Here is a 27,422-nt window from a genome sequence, read left to right as displayed (position 1 = left end):
CTTTCTAGACTAAGAAAATGTTTTCTTAGGTAACTTCTGGATCTAGAAATTGTCTCCAAATAAAACTGCTATGTGGCTTCCCATGATAAAATGAGACAAGTTTCTGAAAGGAAGAGAGTGAAAAAAAACTGAGAAATCTAAGAACAAAAAGATACAAAACATCAAACTAGACTTCATTTAATACATAGCTCATAGGGTACACTGCTGAGACGTCAGGTTCTATCATGTATTAAAGGAAACAAAAGTGGCTTTGTATATCCAGTAAATATTCTACAAGATTCCCCAATTCCATGTAAAAACAGCATACTCAATACTGCAGCAGACCGTTCAGAAAAGATTAAAATACGAAGACATCCAGTTGTCGTATGTTGGTGCATAAAGAAGATGTTTCTTAGCTCACCTCTGACACTTTGCTGTCCTCTCATCTACTCTTGCCTATGGGGCAAAGGTTTGGATGCTGTCCATCCACATATATAAACAACATTTGTGTCCAGCATTTACAGAGATCATGAAACTGCAATGAAGGAAGAGACTACAATCCTTTCTGTGGCCCAGCACAGACATATAATTTTATGGTGCTATCTAGCCTTCAGTGTAACAAATTATCAATTCAGTCAAAATAGTTTGGTCTCCATTCATTTAGAATGATACTCTTTAAGGTGAGCCCTAGAAATTTTTTACACAGCATATGTCATGAAGACACAATTGTTGTTGTGATTACTCTCACAGCAACACCGTCCCAGATTGCTAAGGTATCTGTGTAAGATCACTCCTCCCTCCGAAAGTAAACACCAACCCACGCAGGACTGGTTTACCAAGGAGTTCTGCATTGCCCAACCCAGCAGCTAAGAGTTCAGAATAGCGTTTATAAGATCATATCTCTCTTCCATGCAGATGCTGCTCTTCGTTTATGCAGTTTGCCAAATATTCATTTTAAAATTCACACCAACAGCTTAATTAGATTAAAGAAGCTATCTATCTCCTCTATTTTATAAGCTTTAAGTAACAGACAAACTTGACAAAAGAAGGGTCAGATCCTTATTGAGGAAATGACAAGAAGCGTTAGGACTGTTTTGACCCAATGTTTATTGCAAGAATCTTGCTCCCTCCACAAGACGTGTTATCAGCATAATCAATCTCCCTTGCAGCTTTGTTCAGCTCTGGTCTTTCACTCACTGACATATTTTTATTCATCTGACCAGAAAATGCTTATTTTCCCCCAAAATCCTTCATGACAAAGGAATGCAAATAGATTTTTGTCTTAGCTCATATGTCCTAAAAAAAGTTCTGCAAAAGCCCCTAATATTTATTCCACAGAACCTCTTAATTATTTAGAGAGGCTGGGTAGGTGTTCTGATTAATGATGTTTGGACTGAGTATCACGTATGTCTCCCACCCGAGCAAAAGCCAAATACATTCAATGTAGAAATCAGTTATCCTTTTGGTTCTGTGAACAGGGATTTAGCAATGACTTCATGTATTGCACTCCTGGTGGCATGACTGGAAGCAACGCCATCTGATATTTTGGAAGATACATTTTCACGGAGTGGTAATCAACATCCAACACTTACCCATAAAGGGAAGTTTAATGGATCTTGACCTTTCCCTTTATAAGACAGTAGAAAATACTTCACTTTTAAGCCTAGGCTGTCTATAGCCCAGTTCAAACGGTTGTCATTAGAATCACAAATGTAATCCAGAACTGTTATCCATTTGTCAGTTTAACACCTTGGACTCCACAGTGCTGTAAACTATGAGAGAGCACAAAGGTCCTTGTGCATTTTTTTATTACTCTGCAAAGTGAACAGGCTGGTTTAATTTTGATTCCCTAAAAGTCATTTTAGTGCCCTCTTTTACAATATCAGTCATGGATTCTTTGGATACTTCCCCCTGCTTAACCTCATCGCTAATACATAGAAATTAGCTTCCACAGTAAATCACAGAAACCTTAAAGCATGTGCTGAATTCTTTTATACCTGGCTTCCTTCTCTCTCATTTGCAGGATTCAAAATGCTATCCATCAGAGGATGATTCAATGCCATCCCCTAAACCTATGAACTGCTCTCCTGGCTTTCATCACTGTCAGCTTCCTCTTCATTCACTGACATTCTGACATTTGAATTTCCACTGACATTTCCACTACCACAGTTCTTGCAGAATAACAAAGCCCTTCAGATAAATGAAGTTTTAAGAGAAAAGGCTAGCTACTAGGTTAGAAAGAACTGTGTCCACGATATCAACCCCAATATAAAATGGGGAGAACATTAGTTGTATTTGCAAATTTCAGAGGAAGCTGATCTATCAATTATTCATTATTAATGGATATATCCATCTATCAATTATCCATTATTAATCTGATTTGGCTTCTGCTGTAAAAGTATTATACTTTCACGGTATTACTATGAGGACCATGCCAAAGGCAGTCAGCCTTTCATCAGATACAAAGTCAAGTAAAATTCTTCCTGCATTTTGTAATATAATCCAAAATACACCAACATTTTGCACAAGATCTTAGCTTTTCTATCTGTCCCCATTAGGCACCTGTTCTGGTGTGCTTCACCCTCCAACTTACATGTTTTCTGCCATCACAGAAAACTGCATCACTTGTGGGACTGGTTGTCATGTCTTCTTCCTCCTTGCAATTCCTTTTGGTCAGAATTCCACTGTCATTTTGGGCACTAGTGATGAGCTGTTGAAGGCTGGGTGTACTTTTAATCTGTAAGAAATTCAGCAAGTAACTTTTTTTAATTTAAGAAAAATTTCATGATTCCTTCAGGAATGCTATCAGAAAAAAAAATCAGTAAATACAATTCACTCTGATCAATGTCACGCAGGTGGCACACTTTCTAAGACAATGTAGTAACTTAATTTAAATGTTGACTTACAACTCTGTCATCCCAGCTAGTAGTACATTCATTATATTCATAATCTTCTAAAATCAACATACCACCACCTAATCTAAGGATCACTACCACAGCAACTACTAACAACAGTCTACTAATAACACACCAAAAGTAGCAATAAAAGGCCTTATTAGCCTTAAACAAAACAGTAATTTTGCAAGAAAAAAAAAATCTTTCCTCCAGGAAATTAAAAAAATTAAAAATAGTGTTTTGCAATATGCATGACACATGCCTATGTCTACCCATGCCAGAACAAATATAGGTTGAAAGAGACTTGAAAACAGAAACAGACTCACAAGTTCTTACTTAGCTTTTATTACAGAAAAAGTTTAAATTTCTGAGGTGTTCTTGACTTTCCTTTGACTAAGTCCATTCACCTTTCCAATCTTCCCATGAAAACCCTGATCATTTCTGGAAAATTAAGGTATATATAGTAGCAAAACTCCCTGAGATTTACCTTCAGCCACCTCTGTTACCAATAACAACAGTTAATGGAATGAAGAGCCAAAAGACTAATACATACAGCTAGAAAAATGCTGAAAATAGATTTTAGCTCATTCTGGCATGCCACTAGCCCTGGATAATACAATCTGTGCAAAGTATGATCATGGTTCAATGGATAGGAAAAGAGTGAGGTAAGAAATTGTACATAGTTAGGATCTAAGAAAATGATTTATTTTAAAAAATTGTGTAACACGGATTACCTGAAAGACTAGAAAGAACATAGTGTGACTGAATCAACAAAAAGGATAGGGACTTACTTGCATAAAAGGAGCAGATAATATATATTTAACAAACCTAGGAACCCCTCCTGCACAGTCAGCAGAAAGCACTGAAGAATGAGGGCAACCGAGGAGATAATATATCGAGATTGCTTCTGAAAAAACAGGATGTGCAAAATCCAAACCAGTATGCTGTTATTATAGCACACAGAAATTGTTATGCGTAATAACTGCCCTACCTTAAGAATAGATGTAAGAATTCATTAAGTTCCCTTGTGAGAAGGAAACAGACAGAAAACGCATTCAGAATATAGCCTCAAAAAAAACCCAAACAAAACCAAAACTTCATATTTCTCAGCAGAGAGATTGTCTTCCACTTTATGAAAACCTGGAACACCACCAATTTCATTTGCTAACCAAAACAACCTACTACACACTGAATTTTAGCTTCTACTTGGATCAGAAAGACTTCTCTATTGTGTTAAACAGAACATAAGCGAATGACAGGGCAACAGAACTATCAGTGCTAAACTTAGCATCAGGTCACATAAGCAAGACTCCCACCTAGCCCAGCTCTAATGTCTGCAGCAGCACGCATCTGCTGTCACAGGAGGGGTAACCCACAGCTACTGACACACCACAAGCAGCTCCCAAAGCTTGCACATGTCTGCTTGTTCCCCAACTGAGGCAGGTATAATTGCAGTTCCTTTAATGAACTTAGAGATTCTGATGATGAGGCGCCCTAGAAAATACTATTCAATGAACTTCCTAAATCCAGATTTTACACTGGTTGGTAGCTCTTGCCATTGGATTTTTTTTTTTTTTAACTATTACTGAAGTTAAATATAATCTCTTTCAACTTCAACCTGAAGGAATCAAGTTCCAAACATATCACAAATTTGGAAAACTTACTTAAGAAACAGATAGTGCTCTTGAGACTGAAGTGGTGCCCCAGCCTTACACCCTGCACATTCAAAACAGCAGAGTTACAGCTATTACTTCCCAGTCATTCCTGGGAGAAAAATCCACACTTTCTAGCGGAAAAAAAATACAGTTTGGATTCATTCTCTGAAAATTAAAGTTCTTTCTGGGGTGGAAATCACAAGTAAAATTTCTACATCGTATTTTGTTATACGTTTCAGTAATTAATTGTTTTGCAAGTGTAATTTAAAACAGGTTTTGTCCCTAAACTTAAGTCATAGTTCTTGTAAAGATGTAAACAGCTACCCTTACTAAAGGAAAAACAAAGATGGAAAAGAAAAAAATAAATGCAAGAATAATGCAATAGTGCCATTGACAGACATTAAAAATAATTTTTAAAATCACAGTAAAGATACAAAAAAGACATCATATAAGTGCAGGGATAGACAAGTAAAATTTCCTTCAATATTAAAAAAAAAATAAATGGCAAAGATGACATTCACAAGAAAAAAGATCCACAGTAATTCTAGCAAAACTATAATTCTAGTTTAAATATAGTCTAACTGGTTCGAATGAAACAAAAGCTCCCTGACTCAGAGAATCAGTGCTCGGACACATAAACAATACTGAAATCTATCTTTCAAAATCTGTAATGCAAAGGGTGGACATAAATTGAGTCCTAAATCTTTAAATGAGCAATTAAAAACCCACACAAATAATTTGGAATCTCCTGCTAACACATTTCTCAAGCTAAAGAATCCACATCCATCTTTTAAATATGACAGGCTGTGTGTGATCAGCATGCAATGAAGCAGTTTAAGTTCATATTATCTCCAACTCTGATGTTTTTCAATGCATTAAAAGAGCAGTGCTCTGCCAATGGAATAAAGTAACACTGAAGTGTGGTTTGCCACAGTGAAAGCAGCACTCAGGTAGTTAGTAACTGTTTGCCAATTTTGTTTATAAAATAATTGCATACAAAAATACCAGAACTACTTTCACAGAGTTCACAGACCTTGCTGGGCCAATTCAAACCACTAGTCCATGTGGTCTGACCTCCTGTCTCTTCCATTTATCAACACCTAACACTTCAGAGGAAGTTGAAAATTGTGCACCAAGGGAGCTGTAATATTTGCCATGAGGTCTGGCCCAAAGCAAAAGCTTTTCTCAGCATCTAATTCAGGCACTTAGCAGACCGCATTTACCTCATTCAGATGAACAAGGTGATTCAGTAAGCACCCATTATATGGAAAACTGAGTATGGACAAAGTTCAGTCACTTGAGAGGTTAAAGTGAAGTGTACAGCAGATTTTGTAAAGCAAAATCTTCAGTGTTACTTTAAAGCAGATGTGTGACATCACCTTTAGCCCTGCACAATTTGTGGAAAAACAGATGACTGGATTTTTCTCAAACTTCTCAAGAAAACACCGAAAGCTAGAGACTGTAACCAAAGCAAAAGGAAAAGGGAAGCTGCCCAACAACTAACAGCAGTCAACATTTTCTCCTTGCCAAATCAAAAGTGCTCAGAAAGTGTCAGGATGGGTTTTGGATGGTCATAGCTTGGTCCTGTTCAGCAGCAAGAGGGGCAGGAGGAGGACAAGAGACCGAGCATCTCCCTGCAGTCCAATAATCACACAGAGCAGACATCAATCAGCCCCAAGAGAGACTGTGAGCATCTGAGAGCAAAAGAACCCAACCTCTCCCTCCCTATGTGAGGGTCTTTGTAAAATCTCAGTCTAACATTTCAGCTCTGGGCTGAGATCAAGTGTGCAGACTCAGTCAAAAACCTTGTGAAGAATCAGAGTTCTGGCCACAGTCAGTGAATGTCAGCTAAGCCCTGCTCATATAATAAAAGTAAAATTCCACTGTGTAAGTCATTATTCTTACAAATATATTCCATTCCTGAAACAGCCCTTACAGTTAGAGACTGTGTATAATAATACGGATACCCTGCTTGTAAGGTTGATGGCAGTGTCAGACTGGCTCCTTCTTTGCTTCCTTCTTTCCATGTTCTGCCCATAATCTGTGGTTAGGAGACGTCTGTCAGCCATATCATTCTGGGACTTAGAGATTTCTGAAGTGAAAATAAAGAGAGAAGTCACTATAACAAATGTTGCAAGTAATCCTTGCAAAACCAAGATTTATAGGCTAATTTTGTAGCTTTCAAATTTTCATCCTGGAATTTTAGTATTGATCTCCTAAGGGTAAGAAACAGATGGGAAGGTAAATGCTTGTCCCATTTTGTATAATTATATTTTGCCTACCTAAATCTTTCCTGCTGTTTCAACTGGAAATTATATTCCTTGCTTCCTATCATTATAGCTGCTGCAAGGAATTCTTGTATGCTATCAAATACAGTTTCCTTGCAGAAGTAGTTACTACAATTCCTATATACAGTCTGATTCATAAAGCAGTTTGGTTTGGTTCAGGATAGAAGCAAGATCATTATAACAACATAAAGTGACATGACAGTGGAAATTAGAAAGCAGAGCATATTGGAAAATATTTAGACATTTATCCAAAATACGGATGAAAGGAGAGATATTACATACTCTGGTCCCAAAACACATACAATTTTAAGAACATGAGTAGCCCCCATTGACTTCAATAACATTACTCATATGGATAAGCATATTGAATTAGCACTTCAGTAACATCTAGTTTATTGTCAAATAAATCTATAGGACAATTGGACATTTAGTGCACCACTTTTTGCTTCTTATTCCTCAGGGTACAGTCAGAACTTCACTTAAAGTGAAGGGCAGCACTAATCCATGATTTCTGAAGCTGAAAACTAGCAGGCTTAGCAGCAGACACTTTGTTGTAAATCCCAGATAGACTCTCATGAAGAATTAACAACTTATAAGTGGTACATGAAATAGCTATCGTATGTTTAATTCATACAGAAGAAATAAATATTTCTCTCACAACATGAGCCTCTGTGGAGGAACCTCAGACAGCAGACAATATGTCATTAGGGTATTCAAAAACAATGGCATGCTTAAGTGTGATTTTTAAAGCCACTTTGGGTTAGTTTTGCTCTTAGCAGCAATCAGTCCTCAGATGTTTACTGTACTCTGTGTACACCATTAAGGCATCATGTGACATACTCATAGGCAACCTCAATTAAGTCATCTCGGACTGTAAATGAAACCGGGTTTTTAAAATACAGAGTGAGATCAGAGATCATAAAGGAGACTGGAGTGAGAGATCTAATGGAGTAGATAGAATCTGAGTAGCTTGACCAGCAGTAGAAGCAGAAACACTAGCTTGCCTCACACTCTCTTAAAATGAACAGGTTACAGTGCAGGTTACTGTGAGAAAAAAAAATATTTTCAGTTTCTTGTCTATTCCTCCTTTGACTTCTCTACCCAAATGGTCAGTAAGATGGACACTACCTCCAGTGCAAGGGACAATTTTGCACTGCAAATAAAACTGCAACTACCAACTCATTTTACATTCACCAAATGGTAACCATTGGATTATAATCTCCTGTTGCTGCCAAACCATGTTGGAACAGGAGGTAACAGCATAAAGAGCAGACTGTACAATGGCAGCATTGTGCTGCGCGCGCTAGTCCTTTGTTCCCACTGCTCTCAGACACACACACGCACACTGGCTCCAGTGATAGAATCAGAGACATAACGAGGTTCTCCAGGTTTATTTACTGCAATACACAAGAGCTGGGTGTATTAAATACCTCTGCAAACCAGGACATTTTTATCTAGATAAGATATAGAGTACTAACTTTAGACACTCGTGACCGAAAGCATTTATCAGCACAGTACCAGGCTTCATTAAGAGGCCATGTTGCCTGAAAGAGCTGTTTTCTTAAGTCAAGAAGCCCAACTTTTTCTCTCTATAAAACTTCCTATGCTTTTTAATTATTGACTTCGGTGACTGCAACAGCCTGTTATTTTCTCAGAAATTAAAAGGTTCTACCCGATGATAGCACCTAAGTGGGGTTTCACATACAGCTGAACTGAGTTAACAACTTGCTGCCATCACCCTCTGCAACCACGGCTCTTCCCTCATCAATCCCTGGCTCCTAGATACATGGCCCAGCACCCTCTGTTGTGCAGTCTCCAACATATAGACTGTACCTTGAGCCTATTTAACTCACTAAACCAGCAGAAAAGTACCTGTGTGTTTTGTCTGGGTTAATGTTCTGCCCTTTTAATTATCTAAATCAGTTTCCAGAGGGGTCGAGAGACACTAGTGGTAATTCAAGTGAAGTGAAGGCAGCATAAGGCCAGAAACAGGGAGGGAAGAAAGACGTGGGAGGAGTAGGTCCTTCCGTTTGGTAGCAGCAAACTACTAAATTAGCTTGCTGCAGTCCTGACAGTGTTTACCAGTAACTGTGGGATATGACCAGGCTTCAAACTAACAGAAAGCAGAATAAATTACTTTGCATCCAATTCTGTGCTGTCTCAGCTACCAGCTTCCAGTAACAAAGAATCCTATGCCACCCTACACTACACTTCTCTTCAGGAGAGAGAGCCATTGTCTGTCTGCATAGATTTAGTATGTGTTCACACAAACACAACATTAAATTTTTGTACTTAAAGAAGAATACGCCTTTAGGATGGGTGGAAGAAGTTAGAGGAAAGACCAAACCAGAGCTAAGACAAGAATTAGGGGGAAAGGCAGAAAGGCACTAAAGCCAAATTTATTCAAGTTTAATCTCATATTTGGTGTTGTCTAAGATGATGCTAGTAAGAAAACACTAAGGGTTGTTCAAATACATGCAAATCTGCAAGCCCCTGTAATCTTCATGAGACTCAGAAGTTGTTTTCCTCTGGTCACTGATGCCTTTAATCTGTTCTTCACAAAGACAGGCTGTCCCCAGTGTAGTTAGCCTTAGAGGGGCATACACAGTCTGCACCCTAAACAATAGCAGGCAGCGTAAAGTGAATGGAAGGAACCAAAAGTATCAGAATGCAAGAAAAGTTGTTAGGACTGGGTGGCTCAGAAGTTTGCACTGAAAAAAACCACACAACTAGATAGACCGAGAAAGAGGAAGGAAGTCCTCTTGAAAACTGCCAGGGAATGAAAATAAACTCTACTTCCACTACATGACAGGTTCTTTGATGGGGTCAGTTGGGGTTCAGTCAGATAGATCACACCAAGATCACTACAGTAGAAAGTGATTATTACTCTGTGCTAACATGACATATAATTTATATTTTAAAAAATACAGTCTTTTCACCTCTTTATAAAAAAGGCATTCTGTGTTGGTATCACCAGCTTGTTAAACAACCAGCAGATTACTGAAGGAAAATTAGACTTAGTGTACTATTTTTCAGGTTGGCTTAGTCTTGGCATTAGTCATTTCAGCCATTACTCAATACCTTTTGTTTATCACTACTTTTTGGCCAACAATTTGGACAAAAAATTGAAACATTTGACTACATTACTCTAGAATAACAAAGCAGTGAAAGTTACTTACTTTTTATATGTGTTGTGAGAGACAAAAACAAGTTTTCCACAGATTTATTAAAACTTTTAGACTGTCTGAGTTCCTGCAAATGGGAGATGCCAAAAGTAAGAAAACACAAAATATTTGCTGTTTTAAAGTTTCCATGATCACGTATCTACAGACCACATAACAATCAGATGGTAAGGCTGCAGCCCTTTGCTCACTTCTATCGACAAATGCATCTGAGGACATATGTTGACACGGTTGGAAACTGTCACACTGATGCTTGAAGATGGAAAATAATCTTTTCAGTTCCATACTTTTTGACATATAAGTGGAACTCCTTATAGAAAGATCACATAGCAATTTCATAAATACAACTAATTACATCACTGATTTGTTGTAACGTATTTAATACTTCAAGTAGAAAAGTCTTATCCACTACAGATGGTCCTGTGCCTCTGAATCAAGAGTTTTCATCAAACTCCAGGTAAGCACGTATTAGAATGTTTACATAATTGCAACGTGCTTCAAAACCAGGGCCTGAGGTCCCAGTCCAAAATGAACTGCAATCGTAATTTAGTGCAATTTCAATGAGTTATGAGCCATGTCCTACTATTCTGTCCACTAGAAACTGTAATGCAAAGGCAATCATCAAATTCACCACTTTTCACTCAGTAATGAAAGTAACGCATGGAATGATCACTTTATAAACGACTATTGAGTATCATAGGATCATGGGATCCTTCAGGCTGGAGGGGAGCTTAGGAGATCTCAGTCCAGCCTTACATAGCAAGGCATCAAAAACCAGGTGCAGTATTCTACTGCCTAATAAAAAAAAAAACTCAAAAACTGAAAACTAATTGAAAACATCCCTCATGATAGAGTCTGGCCTTTCTCTCCTACTACCAATGCAGCATTAAAAAAATAACAAAGGAACACAAAGCAGCATTTATATTGCAATATGATGCTACAGCAGTTGCTATTTACTGCATTCCTGTGGCTGGCCTTTTCATACGAATGACACCCTAAGAGGAGCGTGTATGTGTATATTATGCAGATACATACATTTACTGCCATGTTGCTTCCTGCTGCGGATTCTGTGAAAGGAGGTGGAGTTGGAGGTACGACAGAAATTTTACTAGAAATTTAAGAGACAATAAAGAGTGCAACAATTAATATATTATGCTAATAGATGGATAAATAAACCATATTCATGTACAGTATCTTTATTATCCGTCTTTCCTGCAACCTAAAGATCTTGGTTGAGATCCTGTGTGTTTAAGAGTTGCAGCACAGGCTTATTGCCTGTCTGTAAGAATTAGGACCACCTTTCTATCTTCTCAATCTTGGGTTGCTCTAGGCAGAATTACTAATTTAAAACAATCCCGAAGACCTAATTTAGGACAGGCTTCCCAGATTTCTATATGGCTGGCAATATTACAATCTGTGTCCCAAGTGTTAAACCACAATTCCTGTGTAACACACCTCATTCTCAGTTTCAGGGATGTTTTCAGAAAACAGTCATCTTTATTTACAATACTAAAAGGATCCTTCCTTGCCTGGGCCTAGAGCTGTTAGAGCCCCTTCACAGCATTCCAGCCATTTCATCTGTTGCAAATAGCCCTGGTCTGTGAAAAAAAAATTTGACCATTATCTGACTGATTCTGTTATCACGGCACAATCACGGACCCTAAAGGCAGGCAGTGAACTTCCGTTTTGATTCTCTTTTACCACATCTCGGTAAACACAAGTCCTTATGTAGCCCTGGTTAAGATCGTATCTAGCTGACTATAAGTTTCTGTCTTATGCAGCTATGCCTCACCAGATAATTATAATAAAATTGAAGCCCCCTCTTTGTATCTTATTTTACTTTTTATTTTTTTAAGGAAGAGGGTTTCTTTTATACAATATAGTTTAAGACAACTGTTATTTCATGATATATCACTGATAATAACTTCAGTATGGGCATGCTTAGGCCTCAAGTCAAAGTATTTATTCAGTGTAAACTGGATTTTTTACTTGTTTTAAGTTTTGATAAGTGAGCACGTTTTACAGCATACAGAGCTTCTTGTCTATTATTTATTCCAAACCAATCAAATCAGCAACATCTCCCATTGAGCAAATAATGCTATTGCTATTACACCTAGTAAATAATCCTAATCTCTGACCATTTACAAGTAGTGTGTAAATTTGAAAGACAACGGTGTGAAGAGGTATGCAAAAAAAATACACAGATATAACAAAAATAACGCATATTCCTTCAAAAAAATAAGAAACTATTACTCTAAACATAGTACTCTTTTTTGTACTTGAGACTCTTTCTATGGATTGCCGAGAGACAGAAGTGGCATTTTCTTCTATGCTTTTATCATCTGTACTCCAGAAATATTTAAATTTGTTTTTCATAATAAAAAAATACTGTCTGCTGGCTGGTTTATAACACACAATATATGGCCTATACAAAGTCTCGGTGTCCTAGGACCATTTGTCCTTTTATGAGTCTTACCTCAGTTTCTGATAAGATTTCAAGAGCTTTGCACCAACTGTTTCATGTCTGCCTGTGAAGGAGAAATAAAATAACACCCAAAGGTCATTTAGCAACAACAGCAGTTACACCTGTATAATACATTTTAAAATCAGTGCCTTTTCAGGAACTGGCCTGTGTTTACAGAAGCTCATGCACATGCAAGCCAGGAATGAAATCAATCCCCACGGATGTATCCGCATACAAGCCAAGCAACACACAAGTCTCTCCTGTATCACAAACACCATCATGATTTCATCTTCACCTCTCGCAGGTGACACGTTCAGATGAGCTCTTCACAAATGCTGAGGACAACCATGTACGGATGCTAACAGGCCCTTTCCTAGAGGTTACTAAGTGCTCTCAGCCTCCTGAGGTCCAGAAGGTAGGTAGTGCCTGGGCCTACTGCACTAAATACTTCAACCATAAAAGTCAAACACTATGGAGAGCTTGAAAATGCGTACAAGAGCAGGCACATGGTCATCTCTTGCATCTTATGAAAAATTCTTTTCACTTTTCCTACTAGAGACCTGAACAGACATGAAAACACATGACTAGCTCACAACCAGGAGCAAAACCCTTTGCTAGGGCCATCCCTGTGGGGAAACCTCAACCACGTCACGTTCCTCAGGTGAGCAGACACATGATGTAAAGAACACCAAGGAGCAATCGCTCCACCAGGCACGAACAATGAAGACTCATAAAAATGCAGTTTGCTCCTGAGTGAGTGCCAACAGGAAGAAGGGCTAGATGCAAGTAACAAATGGCCAACTGAAAATGCCTGGAGTGGCTTTAGCCACTAATCATTCCTAATACAGAAAGCAGCATGGGATCTATGCTTTGCTGAAGATGTTATTAATTATAACATTTTACTTACATATAAGTAGCAGATCTTGGTGGTGGTAGAAATAATAATCTTTTTTTGATGTTACAAATTTCAATCAGAACTCCAGACTTAATGCTCTGCTATTACTAATTAATATTTGGTATCTTGATTTATTGCAGCATTATATGATTTCTTAGATTTTTAGTTTATTAGTCAGTAAGACAATCTACCACTTTTATGAAAATAGTATTTTTTCCTTTATGTATAAGCTATACAAAATTAATGAAAAGCATATTGATGCAACTTTTTTTTTTTACTCTGCAACATGAGAAAACTTCACTGTAATGTGTACGTTTTCAGTTAAACTTACTTTACAGTGAATACTTCACTTGTGTTATATTCTCAAACCAGAAGAGGGCACTGTGTCTCCGAGCTTGAAGGATACATAACCACTGCGGCTGCTGTTTTAAAAGTCTGCCATTTTTTAACCCCTTTAATCATATCTGTTGGTCTAATCAAAGGAACTGAACAAAACATATTCTTCCCTGCAGGCTTATAATCTATATATCCTTTAGATCTTTGTGACTTCAACATTATTACTGTTAGACTAATTCAGCAAAACGCTTCAAGCACCCACAAAGCTTTGACAATGCAAGGTGAGAACTCATTTTACTGAAAAGAGGGACAGTTAGTATCTTGCAATATCAGATTCGGTGCCTGAGAACAACAGCTACAGTGCATTCCTTTTTACCAGCTATTTTTAAATCTAGATACCATGCAGATACTGGAAATGAAACTAACATTTAGCTACAGTCAGGCACAAAGTGAAATAGTTGCCTATCTGAACTGTTGCTTCATGGGAAAGAGGAAGGAAATCCTCTCCACCTTATTAGTCATTGTAGGTGAAAACGAAGACTAACAGCCCCTTCACCGGTGAAACACATTGCCCATAGGGCAATCCATCCACATCATCTGTAACTTCTTTTACGGTTTTGTATTTTTAATTGCACTGAAAAGACTGAACACAAGGCAATGCCGCAGCTGGCTGAAAGTAAAGAAACAGAAAGCATTTAGCTCACTGTTGATTTATAGCTATACACGTTTGTCTTTATTCCATTCTGTCATTTTTTTAAGCTTTAGAGTTTTCTCAGTGAAAACAACTTAAGTTTTAACTTCGACAAACCATGGATGCCAGATCATTTCCTTCCTGCACATGTATTTTAACATTTCTATGTTTATTTCATGTCATTGTATTTCTTAGAAGCCTTACACGCTCATTAATTCAAATTGATATGACCAGCAATTTTCTTATTCTTATTACTCATAAAAAATAAATTATACTTTTAAACACATTCTGCTAGGTTATGTTCATGTTTTATTTAGTGCATAGACAAACGCACTGCATGATAATTTCTGACAAATCTCTCACCAAGTGGAAGAAACATTAAATACAGTGGCAGACTACATTCTGTGTTTCACTTGGAGGACTACACATTACACAGCAGTTTATGGTCTGTTCCAGCAATTACCTTCACCTGGATATTTCTTTGCTCGCTCCTCAAAGAACCATTCACCAGCCTTTACTTTAACATCTCTGAAAAACAGGCAAAAGACATTTGAATCAACTTTTCCAAAGTGCATTTCAAGTGTTTGATAACCATTTAGCAATCCAACAATCCTTCTTAATCCTGCCATAAAACTAGGATTTCATGACTGCTCGCTCTATCGACCGATTTTGCTGTGGGTCTGTAAGCAAAGGATTCCTCCCCTCCATTATTTTTTTTCCTTTTTGCTATGTAGGAATGCCCATGGAAAACAATATATACTGCTCTCGGCATTGCTCTGAAGCCAGGAGTTCTGGGTCCATTCCAGTTTATACAACCAACCTGTGTAACAGCCCCAGGCACTTCTGCTGACACCACTGCTTACAGCTGCAGCCTACTCTGAGAAGCAGGGAAAGTCAGTGATAGTGGATACGCTCCCAAGCAGAACTTGGGATGGCTACCAGGGAACACTGAGCTCCACAACCCTGATAGTGTGATAGCTTCATGGCCCATCTGTCTCCATTTTGTGGAGGTTAACATCAATGATGTCCATGTCATACACAGGCACCTGGATCACAGGATGAGAAAAGTAATGATTAACAAGTATAAAATGATATCAGACTAAATAGCTCTGTCAAGGGCAGATTTTCAGCAGATTTGACTCTTGCGTTTTGTTGTTGCCAACTGAATTACATGAAGTCTGCAATCTGAACTCATCCGTTATTAAAGAGGCAAAAAATTCTCCAACTGAGGAGAAGATTCTCTGGAGTCTTCAGGTTCCAAATTCTCATCTAAATGTTTTACTAATTTTTAGGGCATGTATAATATCTCTGTTCCTTGTGGATTTTCTGATGCTTATTATAGGATGAAGTCCCACTGCAAAAATTTCCTCAGTGCAGGCACCGATAAACTTCCTTCTCTACCCAGTAGTTCGTTTTCCTTCTATGAAATTAATCTCTTTATTACCATTCCCACTGCCAAACTTGCTTGCAAATGGCAACAACATAGAGACAGTAAATTCATGTAAGGCTTGCCTCCTTAAGAAAGAAAAATCTCTAAACACAAGAGCTATGCTGATATCCACCAAAGGCCACGCAACAAAACCCCTGGGTCTGCCATTTCACACCTCACCTTACTCTATGGTAAGACAGACAAACTACAGATAGCATGCTGTTTGTTTTTTCTGTGGCTCGATTTTAAGGCATTTAAAATATACCTTTGTAAGTAGCAATGCAGAATATTAAAAAAAATTCACTACCTGTGTAGATCACACTATTTATTTTCATGCCTAACCATTGATCCTTGAGCAGAACTGAACACAGAGGAGTTTGAAAATTAGGTTAAAATAACTTTGAGACGGGATACTTATTTACTTTGGGCAGAGACCTATTAACTAATAAATGTCTGAAATCTTTGGCTGCACTAGATCTTCAAGGGCTCTGCATTGGTAGTGCCTCAGTTCTCATCTCCAGCCTTCCCCTTATGTTCTTCACACTACCCATGGTTATCATGCCAGAGTTTAATCTCCAGTTCTGCACAGGCTCATGTGATGATGAGACCACTAACAAGATGAAAAAAGATCTGGAGATCTGGAAATACACTTTTTTTTTTCTTTTTTTTTTTTTTTTTCAGGCTAAAGAGTGTATTAAGCTAAGCTATGAGCAAAAGTATGACAACGAAGCTGACAAACAACTATCCTTGTCAAGTAAAATAAGCTAACCTTCAAACCAAATGTCTGTCTAAACACCTAGAAGAAAACACTCCTTTAAAAAACACACTATACCAACTCCATTCACATAAGAGATGCCTCTTCCATGTGAGGAATACAAACTTTGTCAGTTCACAAGTCTTTTTAAATTTCTTATTTTGTAAACAACAAACATTCACCTATCCCAGTTCTTCCACTGAGGCACTTAAGCATGTTCGTTACAAATATGACCCTAGTGTCTACGTGAGACTCTCCTAGTGCTGCTGCTGATAATGTTTTGTTGAGGAAAAAAATACGCTACTGGTAACCAAATCTCAAAATTGTGGTTGCTCTGGACTTGAAAATAAGCTCTTACATTTCTTAGTCATCCTATTTTTCCCCTCACTGGGGTAAACAAAATGCACCGAGTAACGTTTACCACACTGCTGCGCTCCCTACCCTTCTTCACATTTGCAGCCTTGATGAAAAGCTCGCTGAAGGGAACGGAAGAAGTCTGACCTATTTTAATGGACTTTGCATCGCGACTAAACCAGATCAAACATGCTGTCTCTCTGCTATAAAGACAACATCAATGACAGCTGAAGAATTCCTCTATATTGGCAAGACAAAAAAAGTAATTTCCTCAAGAAAAAGTAAAAATGTCTTTTATTTCTTTTAAATAATGCTTTCCTGGTTTTACCATAAAATATCTGGACAAGCTTATGAAATAATTAAGGGTGTGCAGCACTATACAAGGCAGCTTAACAACTAGCTACTCCGTTAGGGGATTTCCACTGTGGCCACAAAATAACTGGAGACTAATGTAAAAGAGGAGGAAGTGGAGGGAGGTATCTAGGGGGGAATACTGAAAGTTAATTTTTTAACCTTTCCTTTTAGTGCTTACAGTGTGAAGCACAAGATAGGGAAATATATGCATCAAAATTTAGTAACTGCTTTGTATCAAATATAGACGGAGCTAATCTGTCTATTTTATGTATAAATCACAAAATAAACTGAGGATTTGGAGAACAGATTTTTAGTGATAGTTTATAGTCTCTTCCAAACTATAGAAACTTCAAACTAGTAGTAGAAAATCATTTAGGTTAAGCCCAATACCTTGCCTTACATTTCTCAGGCATTATTTAAATCTCATTTTGGCATCTTAAGAGGGAGTGAAGTGGTGCGTTAATCTTGTGTTGGCATAAAGTAAAATTTAATCCAAATCCTCACCCTTTGTACAGGGATATATATCATCCAGCAGAGCTCTTGATTCATTTTCAAAACTGTCTTTCTTTGCCTACATAATATTATTTTTCACCAATTTGGTTTAGAAAGATTCCGATAAATAGGAGAGACTATGATGGAATCTTTTGATGTAAAAATTGTACCAATACAGTAAAAGATTGTTTCCCATTTCCTGGAAAACGAAAAAAAGCAAGGTGACACAGTAAAAGAAGAAAACAACTAAAAGTAAATAAATTTTGATTTCTGACCTCATTTAAACAATTCCTGATAATGTTATTAAAGCTTTTTGCTTTTTAAATATATAAAAAACATGACTTCAAATTATTCATCAATCCAGGTTCCTCACTCCTATAGTATGAGGCAAAAACCTCATGATTAGGAAATTGACAAGAAATTGGCTATACTAACCAAAACCACAGCACCTTCAGCAACTTGTTGTGATGCACTGGTTCCATATGGAGTCAGGGGAAGGAGTTCTATCTACAATTCAGAAACTAACAACTGTTAGCTTTCCCGTTATCATTTTTGTCACTCTGACTTACCTTGAAGATCCATTTTGCTAAATACAGGAAGGGAAATTCTGACTACATGAAGTAGAACATAAAATTCCCATCAATTTCATTGCTACCAGGACTTCATCCAACATTTTTATTGTGCCAGAGGCTTTGTTTCATTAATAGTTTAAGCAACAGATACACACAAAACCAGCGTGTATTCACTGGATAACTATTGTAAAGCAGCACTTACCCAAACCAGTAAAATTTCTTACCCGTGAGCATAACAAACAGTGCATTTCCAAAGGCAGGGATTCAGGCAGACACGGCATTCAGAGCACACTCGATGACTGCACCCGTTGCATACTGCGCCTCTGTTCATCAATAACCCCAGTGATTTCTGACAGCGAGCGCAACATCTCTCCTGGTATTCATGGCTTACATTTCTTGCCCCTTTCCACCGAAGCTGCTGCAGCTGCAGGTTCAGTTTTCTAATCCCCCAGGTTAAAAAAAAAAAAAAAAGGAAAAAAAGATAAAATAGACCAAAACCCTCATGTAAGTCACAAGTTTGACCTCACCTGAGCACTGTCTGAAAGTGTCTACACACAGCATTTTTGCACTGTGACTGTATACACAACAACAACTGTGCATACAGAATAACCGTCTAGTACAAATGGGGTTCTGTTCATGTCAGTTATGCATGCCCAGGGCAGGGCACCGCAATTGTGTGTGCAAGTGATTATATATTCACATACAAAACCTGAGACTTTATGGTGCTCTCTTTCATTTGATGATGTTTTTTATCTTATTTATCCAAGAATCAAACCCCCTATCAAGTAAGAATAACCATAACAAATGCATCATCTGAAAGTTAAATAAAAACCATATCAGACCAAAATATCAAAGCCTCTCCCTTTCATTAACTTTGCTTCCATTACACATGCCAATAATCAAGATCTATGTTTTTAATTGTTCGCTACCTCATCAACAGTTGTCAGGGATTTTCTGACCCATTTGGACTTTCTTTATAACCCTTAACATACTTTTCACACTCATTTAATATGTCCAGGAATACCTACATAAATGTTTGCTGTAAACAAAGTTTAAGTTTCGACATTTAAGAGACTGAAAATTTCTAATTTAGCAACACAAATACCCTGTTTTACAATGTGACAAAGCAGGGTACAAGCTGCAAGGAAATCCTTGCCTTAGCCCTGATACAAAGCAAATAAAATGCTGGAGGATTATCCCTTATCCTTCACAACTGACACACTCAGAGATAATTAAATAGAATCCTTTTCCTAATGAATGACACCTATTAACACTAGCAACAACCTCCAAGGCAGTGTGGCGCACTTGCTACCTGTTGTATGTGAGAAGGGACAGTGACAGATTCAGCAAAATGAAGAGGTATCCAATGATTCTTAACTCCAGTTTTGGCACAACATAAGTTACATGAGCCAGCCAAAGACCCAAACATGTTCTGCGTTACCAGAACTTTATAGGCATACATAGGAACACGATGAGAATGCCATAAATTCTTCATAGGAAAAATACAGGCAGCAGCTGAACTTTCTATGAAGGCTAGAAGTAAAATTCATCAAGTAGATTATTCACTGACCAGTATTTGCTCATCTTTACTGTAGATTAGTCATTAGTAATAGTAAATCCAAGAAGCTCTGGATAACCCTTAGTTTTCACAAAGAATAAAAAGGCAACAGCTAACAAGAAGTTAAAAAAAAAAAAGGAATACATTTGGAAGGACAGCAAAGAGGAAGAAGAATACTTCTGAGAAAAAAGGAACAGAAATACAGGAATAGGGGAACGGCAGATACCTTATTCTTTCCTCCTCTGTTTTTCTCACCATCTGGTCACGGTACAGGACTTCCAGAACAGCCTCTCGCTCCAGTCCCTTAAGGAAGTTCAGATTAAATTCACAGGCCATGTTCACCAACCTTCACTTGTTTTGTAGACTCCTGTCCTATGGTCCTACTACATCCAGAACAATGGATACTACTCTATAGAGTATAATGTGGTCTGAGTGTGTCCTAAGTGCCTGTGCTCTGACTTGATTGGTGATATGTTTCACTGTGTCATATACTTGAAGAGAAAAATAACCGTGTCTGTCCTCACACAAGTCATCATTTAAGTGTCTCTGCTACCCAGGGAATATGAACAGTTAGCAAGGTCACTGCAGTCTTGTCTTTTTCACATGAAAGAACTTCTTGTTCTTTTCTTCTTTTGCTGAGAGTGGTTCCAAAAGAGATGAGACCTTGCAGCAAGGTCCCAGATAGGGCTTAATTGTCACCAGATGGAGAGACAATTCACTAAGAGATGGCATAAAGGAGCAGGGGTGGGGGCTTGTGGGGTGTGTGTTTTATTTGATCTTGTAGACTTGGGATTTTCAGGCCTAGGGAAAAAAAGAATACATGTTATTATCTCTTCTCCTCACCTCTTCAAGACATTTCAAACAGTATGTGAAGACCACATTTTCCTATACTCAGACTTTTCATGCACTAATTCAGATAGAGGAGAGGTTTTAAGACAGTCATGTTCTTCAGACGGTCTCACCATATTGTCCATTAACACTCAGCCATGTACCATCACATTTTCTGTACAGTCAATGTAAAACAACCAATAAAGAAGCTTAAGTTAGTTTTGAACACAGGCCTACAGGTCCCATGATTGGAAAAGTCACACTGGTTGAGACAGAAGTGCCCCTTTCTAATCTAATCTTACTGAAAAGACAAAACATCAGAAGCCTAAGAGGAAAGAGGGGAAGATGCTCTCTAAGAGTCACTTCTATCAATTGCCTATGTCTGTTAAGTCTTGATAAATGGTTTAATACCCAGTAATGCTATCACCTTTGTTAATACACACAAACATTAAAGATATATATTATTTCCAGCTCAATGCACTAAAAATTTTTGCCCCAAACTGATGATATTAATGTACAAATATACAAGAAGTATGAAATTAAAACAGAATCACAACTGTGTTTTGGGTATATTCTGTGACCTTCACTTTTGTAAAACTTCCACTAAAATAGAAAATAATTTTAATATACTTTGCAGCAAACCAGAAAATTATTATTCAATCTAATTCACCTTACACACCATATTCAGTTTTAATACTACTGCCTAGTGTCTAGTGTGTATTACAAGAAAGGTAAGAGAGTTCCACTTACGGTACACCAAATATTAGAGACGTGTATATGAAAACTGGTTCAAGTGTTTCCAACTTAATCTGAACTAAATACATACAGCTAGCCTCTAGACAGAAGCTCTAGACACTAGGACAGAAGGGTAAATCTTTCCCAAAGCAGTTACTGATGTTTCACTGATGGACCTCATCTGAGAATCTGACCAACTATCTGCACTGCTGGATCGTTATTTTAAAATACATAGTGACAATGTATTTTTGTTGATGCGGGAAATTACTTTACATACAGCTTGCTCCAATTAAGTTAATTTCACACAAAAAAAAGCAGGAGGTGATGATTTGTATTTAAAAACAGTATGCATTCTCTTCTATTTTTTTGTGAAACCCTTCAACAGACACCAAAAGGACAAAGCACTTCACAGAAGCAGTGTTAAAAAAGAAAAAAAAAAAGATTGGTTTCCTGTGGAAACAAAAGAGACAGAGATAGGCATAATCATATTTTATTTCCTTACCAACTGCAATTTCACAGGAAATTACTCAGTTGAAACCTAAAAAGCCTGAGCAATTTTTTAACACACTGTATGTAATTTTCAAAGGCCCCTTCATCCTTCACCTGCTTTCATCTTTTACCTCAAGAATACCTCACCTCCCAGGACTGATGAGCGTGTTCAGAGCCTTCAACTCCATTTAGGTCAATACAATCTGAAAGACCAGTCAGTACAAAGGCGGGGACTTCTGCACTATACAGGTAGCAAAGCACCCACTACAGCTTAAGTTACGCTCTCTATAAACTCCCCAGATTTCCAAAGGCTAGCATATCTACAATGTCATCAGAAAATCCCACTGAAGCGTCAGTAAAAGGTAGCAAATTCATGATAGTTAGTATTAGGTGGATCCAATAAAACTGCTTTAGAGATCTTAAAGAAAATAGACGAATGTCTTACACAGCTATTAAGAACGTGCCACTGTAAAACAGTTACTAAGAGCAACATCTGCAGTTAAGCAAGCACAGAAATAGTTGCTATTTGATAGCTCCTTCAAATTCTTTAAAAAAGGACCGGCTCTCTTCATAGAAGAGTGCAAAGTTTTCCATATTTCAAGCCTGTTTTGTTTGGGAAATGGGTTTCAGATGACGTCTTAGTCTATGAAAAATATTGAAGGCATATCAAATCTTATTTAGAGATGCATGTAAATTTTTTAAAAAATATGTTTTCAGCTATTCAATCTTGCATAAATCTAAATGGTGTGAGAGAAGGAACAGCTTGGAGCTTCCCCTTGTTTCCATTTTGGCTTGCTCACACCTATTCTCCCCAGGAGACACGGTTTCTGCCCTAGCCAGGGCAGGATTCTCTAGAAGGGCATTCGACCTCAGCCTGTCACTGATACTACAAACACCATCATCAAAAACAGCTGGTCTATTGCTACACTTCATATCCTATTCACAGTGATAAATCATAAGCATTGAATCTAATGCCAGCAGTAGACTGCCAACAGGGACTAGGATGGAAAGACGAGGATTGTCTCCTGGCATCAAACAACAGAACAAGCTTACTGCAGAGTGAAGTGCCAGGGGCCCGACATCCTACACTATCTGTACTATGCAGAGAGGGAAGAAGCCACCATGGCTCTCTCACCACTGGCCAAGATCGTCACACGCTGCAGAGAGTAAAGCTTAAAATATACCACGTAGCCAGCAGCTCTACCAATATTACACCTGAACATCCGTATGGTTGGTTTGTTGGGGTTTTTTTAATCTTCATGAAGATTTAAGCTCAGACAATCATTGTGTTCTGTCAATTTTTCTTGCACATTCAGAGATAACTCAAAATCTAGCTTAATGACAAGGTAGCTTTAAGAATAAAGTACTATATCCCCCCAAATGGGGGATAATGCGTGTGCCCCACAGCAGACTTGAGGTGGTAATCGTTTCACAGCAATGTTCAGATTGGACTGAAAAGCGCTCTGTTTTCCTAACAGAAAAGAGAGCCTTTCTAACACCGAAACTGCCTACATTAGGTTAGTTTTTTGTCAGTAACAAAGAAGTGGTGCTTTCAGTAATGATGCTCCTTGGCAGGAAAAAACAATCTTAAAAACCTTCACAGATGCCCTACTTTCATATTTACCCATTGAATCCAGCTCACTAGCTGTTTTACACAGTCAGCTAACCTCAGAGCCAACCACCTTGTATGTAAAACCAAAAGCAACAGCAACCTCTTTAAAAATATCATGACACTTCTCCCTTTTTCAGCACAAAGCTCACATAAAATACTTTGTTCAAGCATTATTTTAAATTACATACTTAAAATAATATAGCGTCAGGCACCTTGTAGATGGATCAGTAGCTTTCTGAAACTATCATGTGAAGTCTCAAAGCCATCTTAAAAGAGATGGGACAACCAACATGGTCACATCTTAGGAGAGGGAGGCATACACGCACACGGGGCAAACTCAGCAGACCATGCTTTTTTCACTTGTATCAGGCTAAAATAGTATGTTACGTAACTGAAGAGCAATCAAAAGGCCTACCTCAGACAAGATTAAGTTTGCAAAAGGTAGCTTAATTTTTAAGTTCTTGAACTTAGAAATGCCTGACTTAGCAAGCTATTTTTTCTTAAAGCAATTTTACATGTAATGTATTATTGATGTCCTTTCGGATCTTTAAGCATTAGCAAAATAATGACAATTAAATGAGTATAAATAAACTACTCTTCTAAAGTCACAGCCTTCATTGACTTGAGATAACTGGATTACTTCATCCATTAATCCAGAAGATAGATGTAAGACATCAGTAGCTAGGACACGGATTAAGGAGGTTCACAGTAAAAATGATCACAAAAGCTCCTGGAATTTATGGCTATTTTCCATTCTACAGAGGCCAATCACATAAATTTATTCTTACTTTAAAAATTACAAGTGTTATTTTATATTACCTGGCTGCAACAGTTGTATTTTCACATCCTTGCATACATGCATGCAAATTATTTGTAACTTCTTTGATAACGTTTTACCAAAGTTACGTCTTGTGATTTTAATAACATCCCACCCCAGCACTTAAAGTAAAAAACAAAAAACAAAACATAGCCAAACATGTTTTTAAGTTCCAGTTTGCTGTTTCCATGAAATCTTTGTAGTCTGAAACCCACCATCTCAGTAAGTAAAAATGCATTCCCCCGTGCGATGTCATATAGAATAGATTAAAACAATGTCCTTACCTTTTCAGCAGCCATCAAGGAAAGATGCGTGGAAGTACCCTGCATTTAAGAGATGAGCAGCACTCTTATTACTTTTTTATCTTTCCTTAAAGAAAACTGGTGGCTGTTCTCCACCCCCTTTCCTTCCTTTGGGCACCAAAATTAGACTGATGTATATACGGAGGACCATCCCCAAAACAGCTAAAAGCAAACACACTCAAAGAAGAGCTCTAGTGTTACAACAGCTTTTGCCAAGTCTCTGATTTTGTTACCAGTGACAGCAATTAGCAATCACAGACAAGTTATTCATTTTTCTAACATTAAAAAGAGACTCAGCACAAAAGACTATAAAAGCTGACTGATATCATCAAAATACGCTCAGTCTTCAAGCCACACACAGGAAGAGAAGTGGCTTTGAGTTCTACATTTCTTTTTCTGATACTATAGATGTGAAAATACTACTAACCTCAGTGTCCCCAGGACTTGCACAGAAAACTCTGCTTGTTTCGTAAACGGTTCTTTCCTGAAAACAAAATAGTTTTCTATTCAGGTCTGAATGACAAAGCAATTAGTACAGATAAAAGTTCGAAAGAATTCTTTTTTATGCATCTATGAAAAGAAGAAAATTATTTTACCTCACAACTGGAAATCTGATCTCAGGTAACGATTAAAAGTTAAAATATTATTTGGATTGGATATCCCAATTCATTCTATTACAGAACCAAGTGTGAGTAATGAAGTTCAAAATTACATCCAAATTATTTTGAAGTCTGGAAAAGAAGAGAGGCTGTTCTTGTAGGCCAATCTCCTTTCTTGTTCCTGGGTCTACCAGATAAACTGTCTGTACAATGCAGAAGCCCTTCTTAGTGTTTTGGGTGTTCTAAGAAATACTACATTTTAGTTAAAATTAAACAAAGCACTGCAATTCTATTCACGTGGCAAAATTAAACAGCCTGCAATTTTATAACCTTATTAAGTTAAATAGGTTCAAACATTTCCACCTCTGTACGTCAAGTTCAATCACTTTCTTCAACTGTATCACTGAAGAGAAAGCAATTGTTAGTGGGGCACAGAGCTATGCTCAACAAATAATATTTGGATGATTTGGGCCTTCATTTTGGGCAAAATTTTAACTAAATAAAAGACCAGAAATAACCTGAGGATTGTAACTACCCACGGTGACAGATCTGTAGTATCACAAATCCAGGCTGAGGAACATTACCCCTAGCACCAGCTTTCCCCCAATATTTAACCAAAGCCTCAAATTTTAACTCATTGTATTTTTCTCTCTCACCCCCAGACATGAAAAACTGCTGCAGTATTTTATACATGCTAAGAGTATAACCAGGTTATAGCCTTTTATTCTTTTGTCTAAACAAGCACCGCTTGTTCAGCCTCCCCATTGGCTCTGCTTTCTGCTCAGGGGGAGCAGGGAGCGCAGGCAGCACTCGGAGACGGGCCGAGGGTGAGCAGGGCAGCCATCTTCAGCCCCGCCACGTCCCAGAGCGGGTGCTGCCCGCAGGGCGCCCACACCATCCCAAAGCGAGGTGCCCAGTCAGGGTCGTCTTCTGCAGGAGAAGGAGGGCTGGACACAAGGCCGAAGCATAGCGCTGAGGTCTGCCCCAGAGACTGGCCTGGAGCAGAGGGCGCAGAGAAGGAGGCCACGGCTGAGGCCCCTTGGCGCACTCAGGCCCTCAGGCTGTAACTCCCTCCATCATCTCGAAATGCAACACCTAAAGCTGGACACAGTATCCCTTGTGAGGCCTTGCTGCAGAGAGCGCAGTAGGAATGCTGCTTCCCAGGCCTGGCAAGCTATACATCCTTAATCAAGCCTCCCAGTACAGCATCTCCTAACACTGTAGGACAAATTGAGGTAAATCGCGCCTTATACACCCCCCTGCTCTCTTGTCTATGGAATGGCTACCGAGTGAGCTGGTCCTGCCCTGTCTGCCTTCCGAGCTGGTTATTCCTGCCTCAGTACAGGCCTTTGCACTTGCCCCCTGGAAGTTATTTTTTCCTTCGTTTAGGCTGTTTCTACAGCTCACCCAGGCCACTCTGAACTCAAACAGCGTCTTCCACTGCTTACATCGTCTCTTGGAGGTTGGTATCCTATAAGTACTTTGGGCAATCTGTAAACACTGCACACACACACAAAACCTGTAAACTGTGAAAAGCGTGCCCTTTAATTTTATTGTCCAGATTCCAATTCTGGCTGCTAAAAATAACAGGATCTGCTTAGGACTGTGACAATACAGATATTCTTCATGACTTTCCATGGGTTAGTTCGTTCGTTTGTTTGTTTTTTTCAGTTCCTGAGCATACATGGCATACTCAAGCCTTCTTTCCAAGCCGTTTCCTGAAACGGGTCAGATGTTCCTTCCCACAGAAGGACCACCAGGATCCACCCCTCCGCCCTCAGAGCACGCTACCCGTATGGAAAACACAACCCAGACCAGCTGCCTCCTCTCCCTCTCAGTGTCGGGAGTCGGACAACGCCATGGCGCTCCCACCACCGCCCCGCCCAGGCGCCTCCGCGCCGTCGCTATGGAAACCGGCGCCATCTTGACGAGCGCTGGGCGGGCGGAGCCCCGCGGCTGTGGCGGCGCTCCCCGTTGCTACGCGCCCGGCAGGCGGCGAGCGCACTGCGGCAGGCGCAAAAAGAGCGCCGGCGGGGAGGGCGGGCGGGGGTCGCACAAGGAGCGCGCAGGCGCGGTGCCAGCCGCTGGGGCGGATCCCGCGCGGAGCCGGGCGCGCAGGCGCAGAGCGGCCGGAGGCGGGCGG

The 27,422-nt window shown here is 38.8% G+C and overlaps 1 protein-coding gene across 1 annotated transcript in view; it reads right to left on the bottom strand.

Annotated features, from left to right (window-relative positions):
• Positions 1-20,372, bottom strand: part of SYTL3 (synaptotagmin like 3) — a 30,519-nt gene extending 10,147 nt beyond the window's left edge. The window contains exons 1-8 of the mRNA XM_074580522.1: positions 20,124-20,372; positions 18,564-18,779; positions 14,848-14,912; positions 12,475-12,526; positions 11,034-11,106; positions 9,996-10,068; positions 6,496-6,620; positions 2,573-2,716 (exon numbers count right to left, since the gene is read on the bottom strand). Of these exons, the coding sequence (XP_074436623.1) occupies positions 2,573-2,716; positions 6,496-6,620; positions 9,996-10,068; positions 11,034-11,106; positions 12,475-12,526; positions 14,848-14,912; positions 18,564-18,779; positions 20,124-20,233 (858 nt within the window). The 5' untranslated portion in view covers positions 20,234-20,372. The remainder of the gene's footprint in view (positions 1-2,572; positions 2,717-6,495; positions 6,621-9,995; positions 10,069-11,033; positions 11,107-12,474; positions 12,527-14,847; positions 14,913-18,563; positions 18,780-20,123) is intronic.
• Between the last annotated feature and the right edge of the window lie 7,050 nt (positions 20,373-27,422).

The sequence above is a fragment of the Larus michahellis genome, chromosome 3 (genome assembly GCF_964199755.1).
Source record: "Larus michahellis chromosome 3, bLarMic1.1, whole genome shotgun sequence".
Taxonomy (NCBI): Eukaryota; Metazoa; Chordata; class Aves; order Charadriiformes; family Laridae; genus Larus; species Larus michahellis.
The sequence above is the reverse complement of the archived record's forward strand: the minus strand, read 5'-3'. Positions and strand labels throughout refer to the sequence as shown.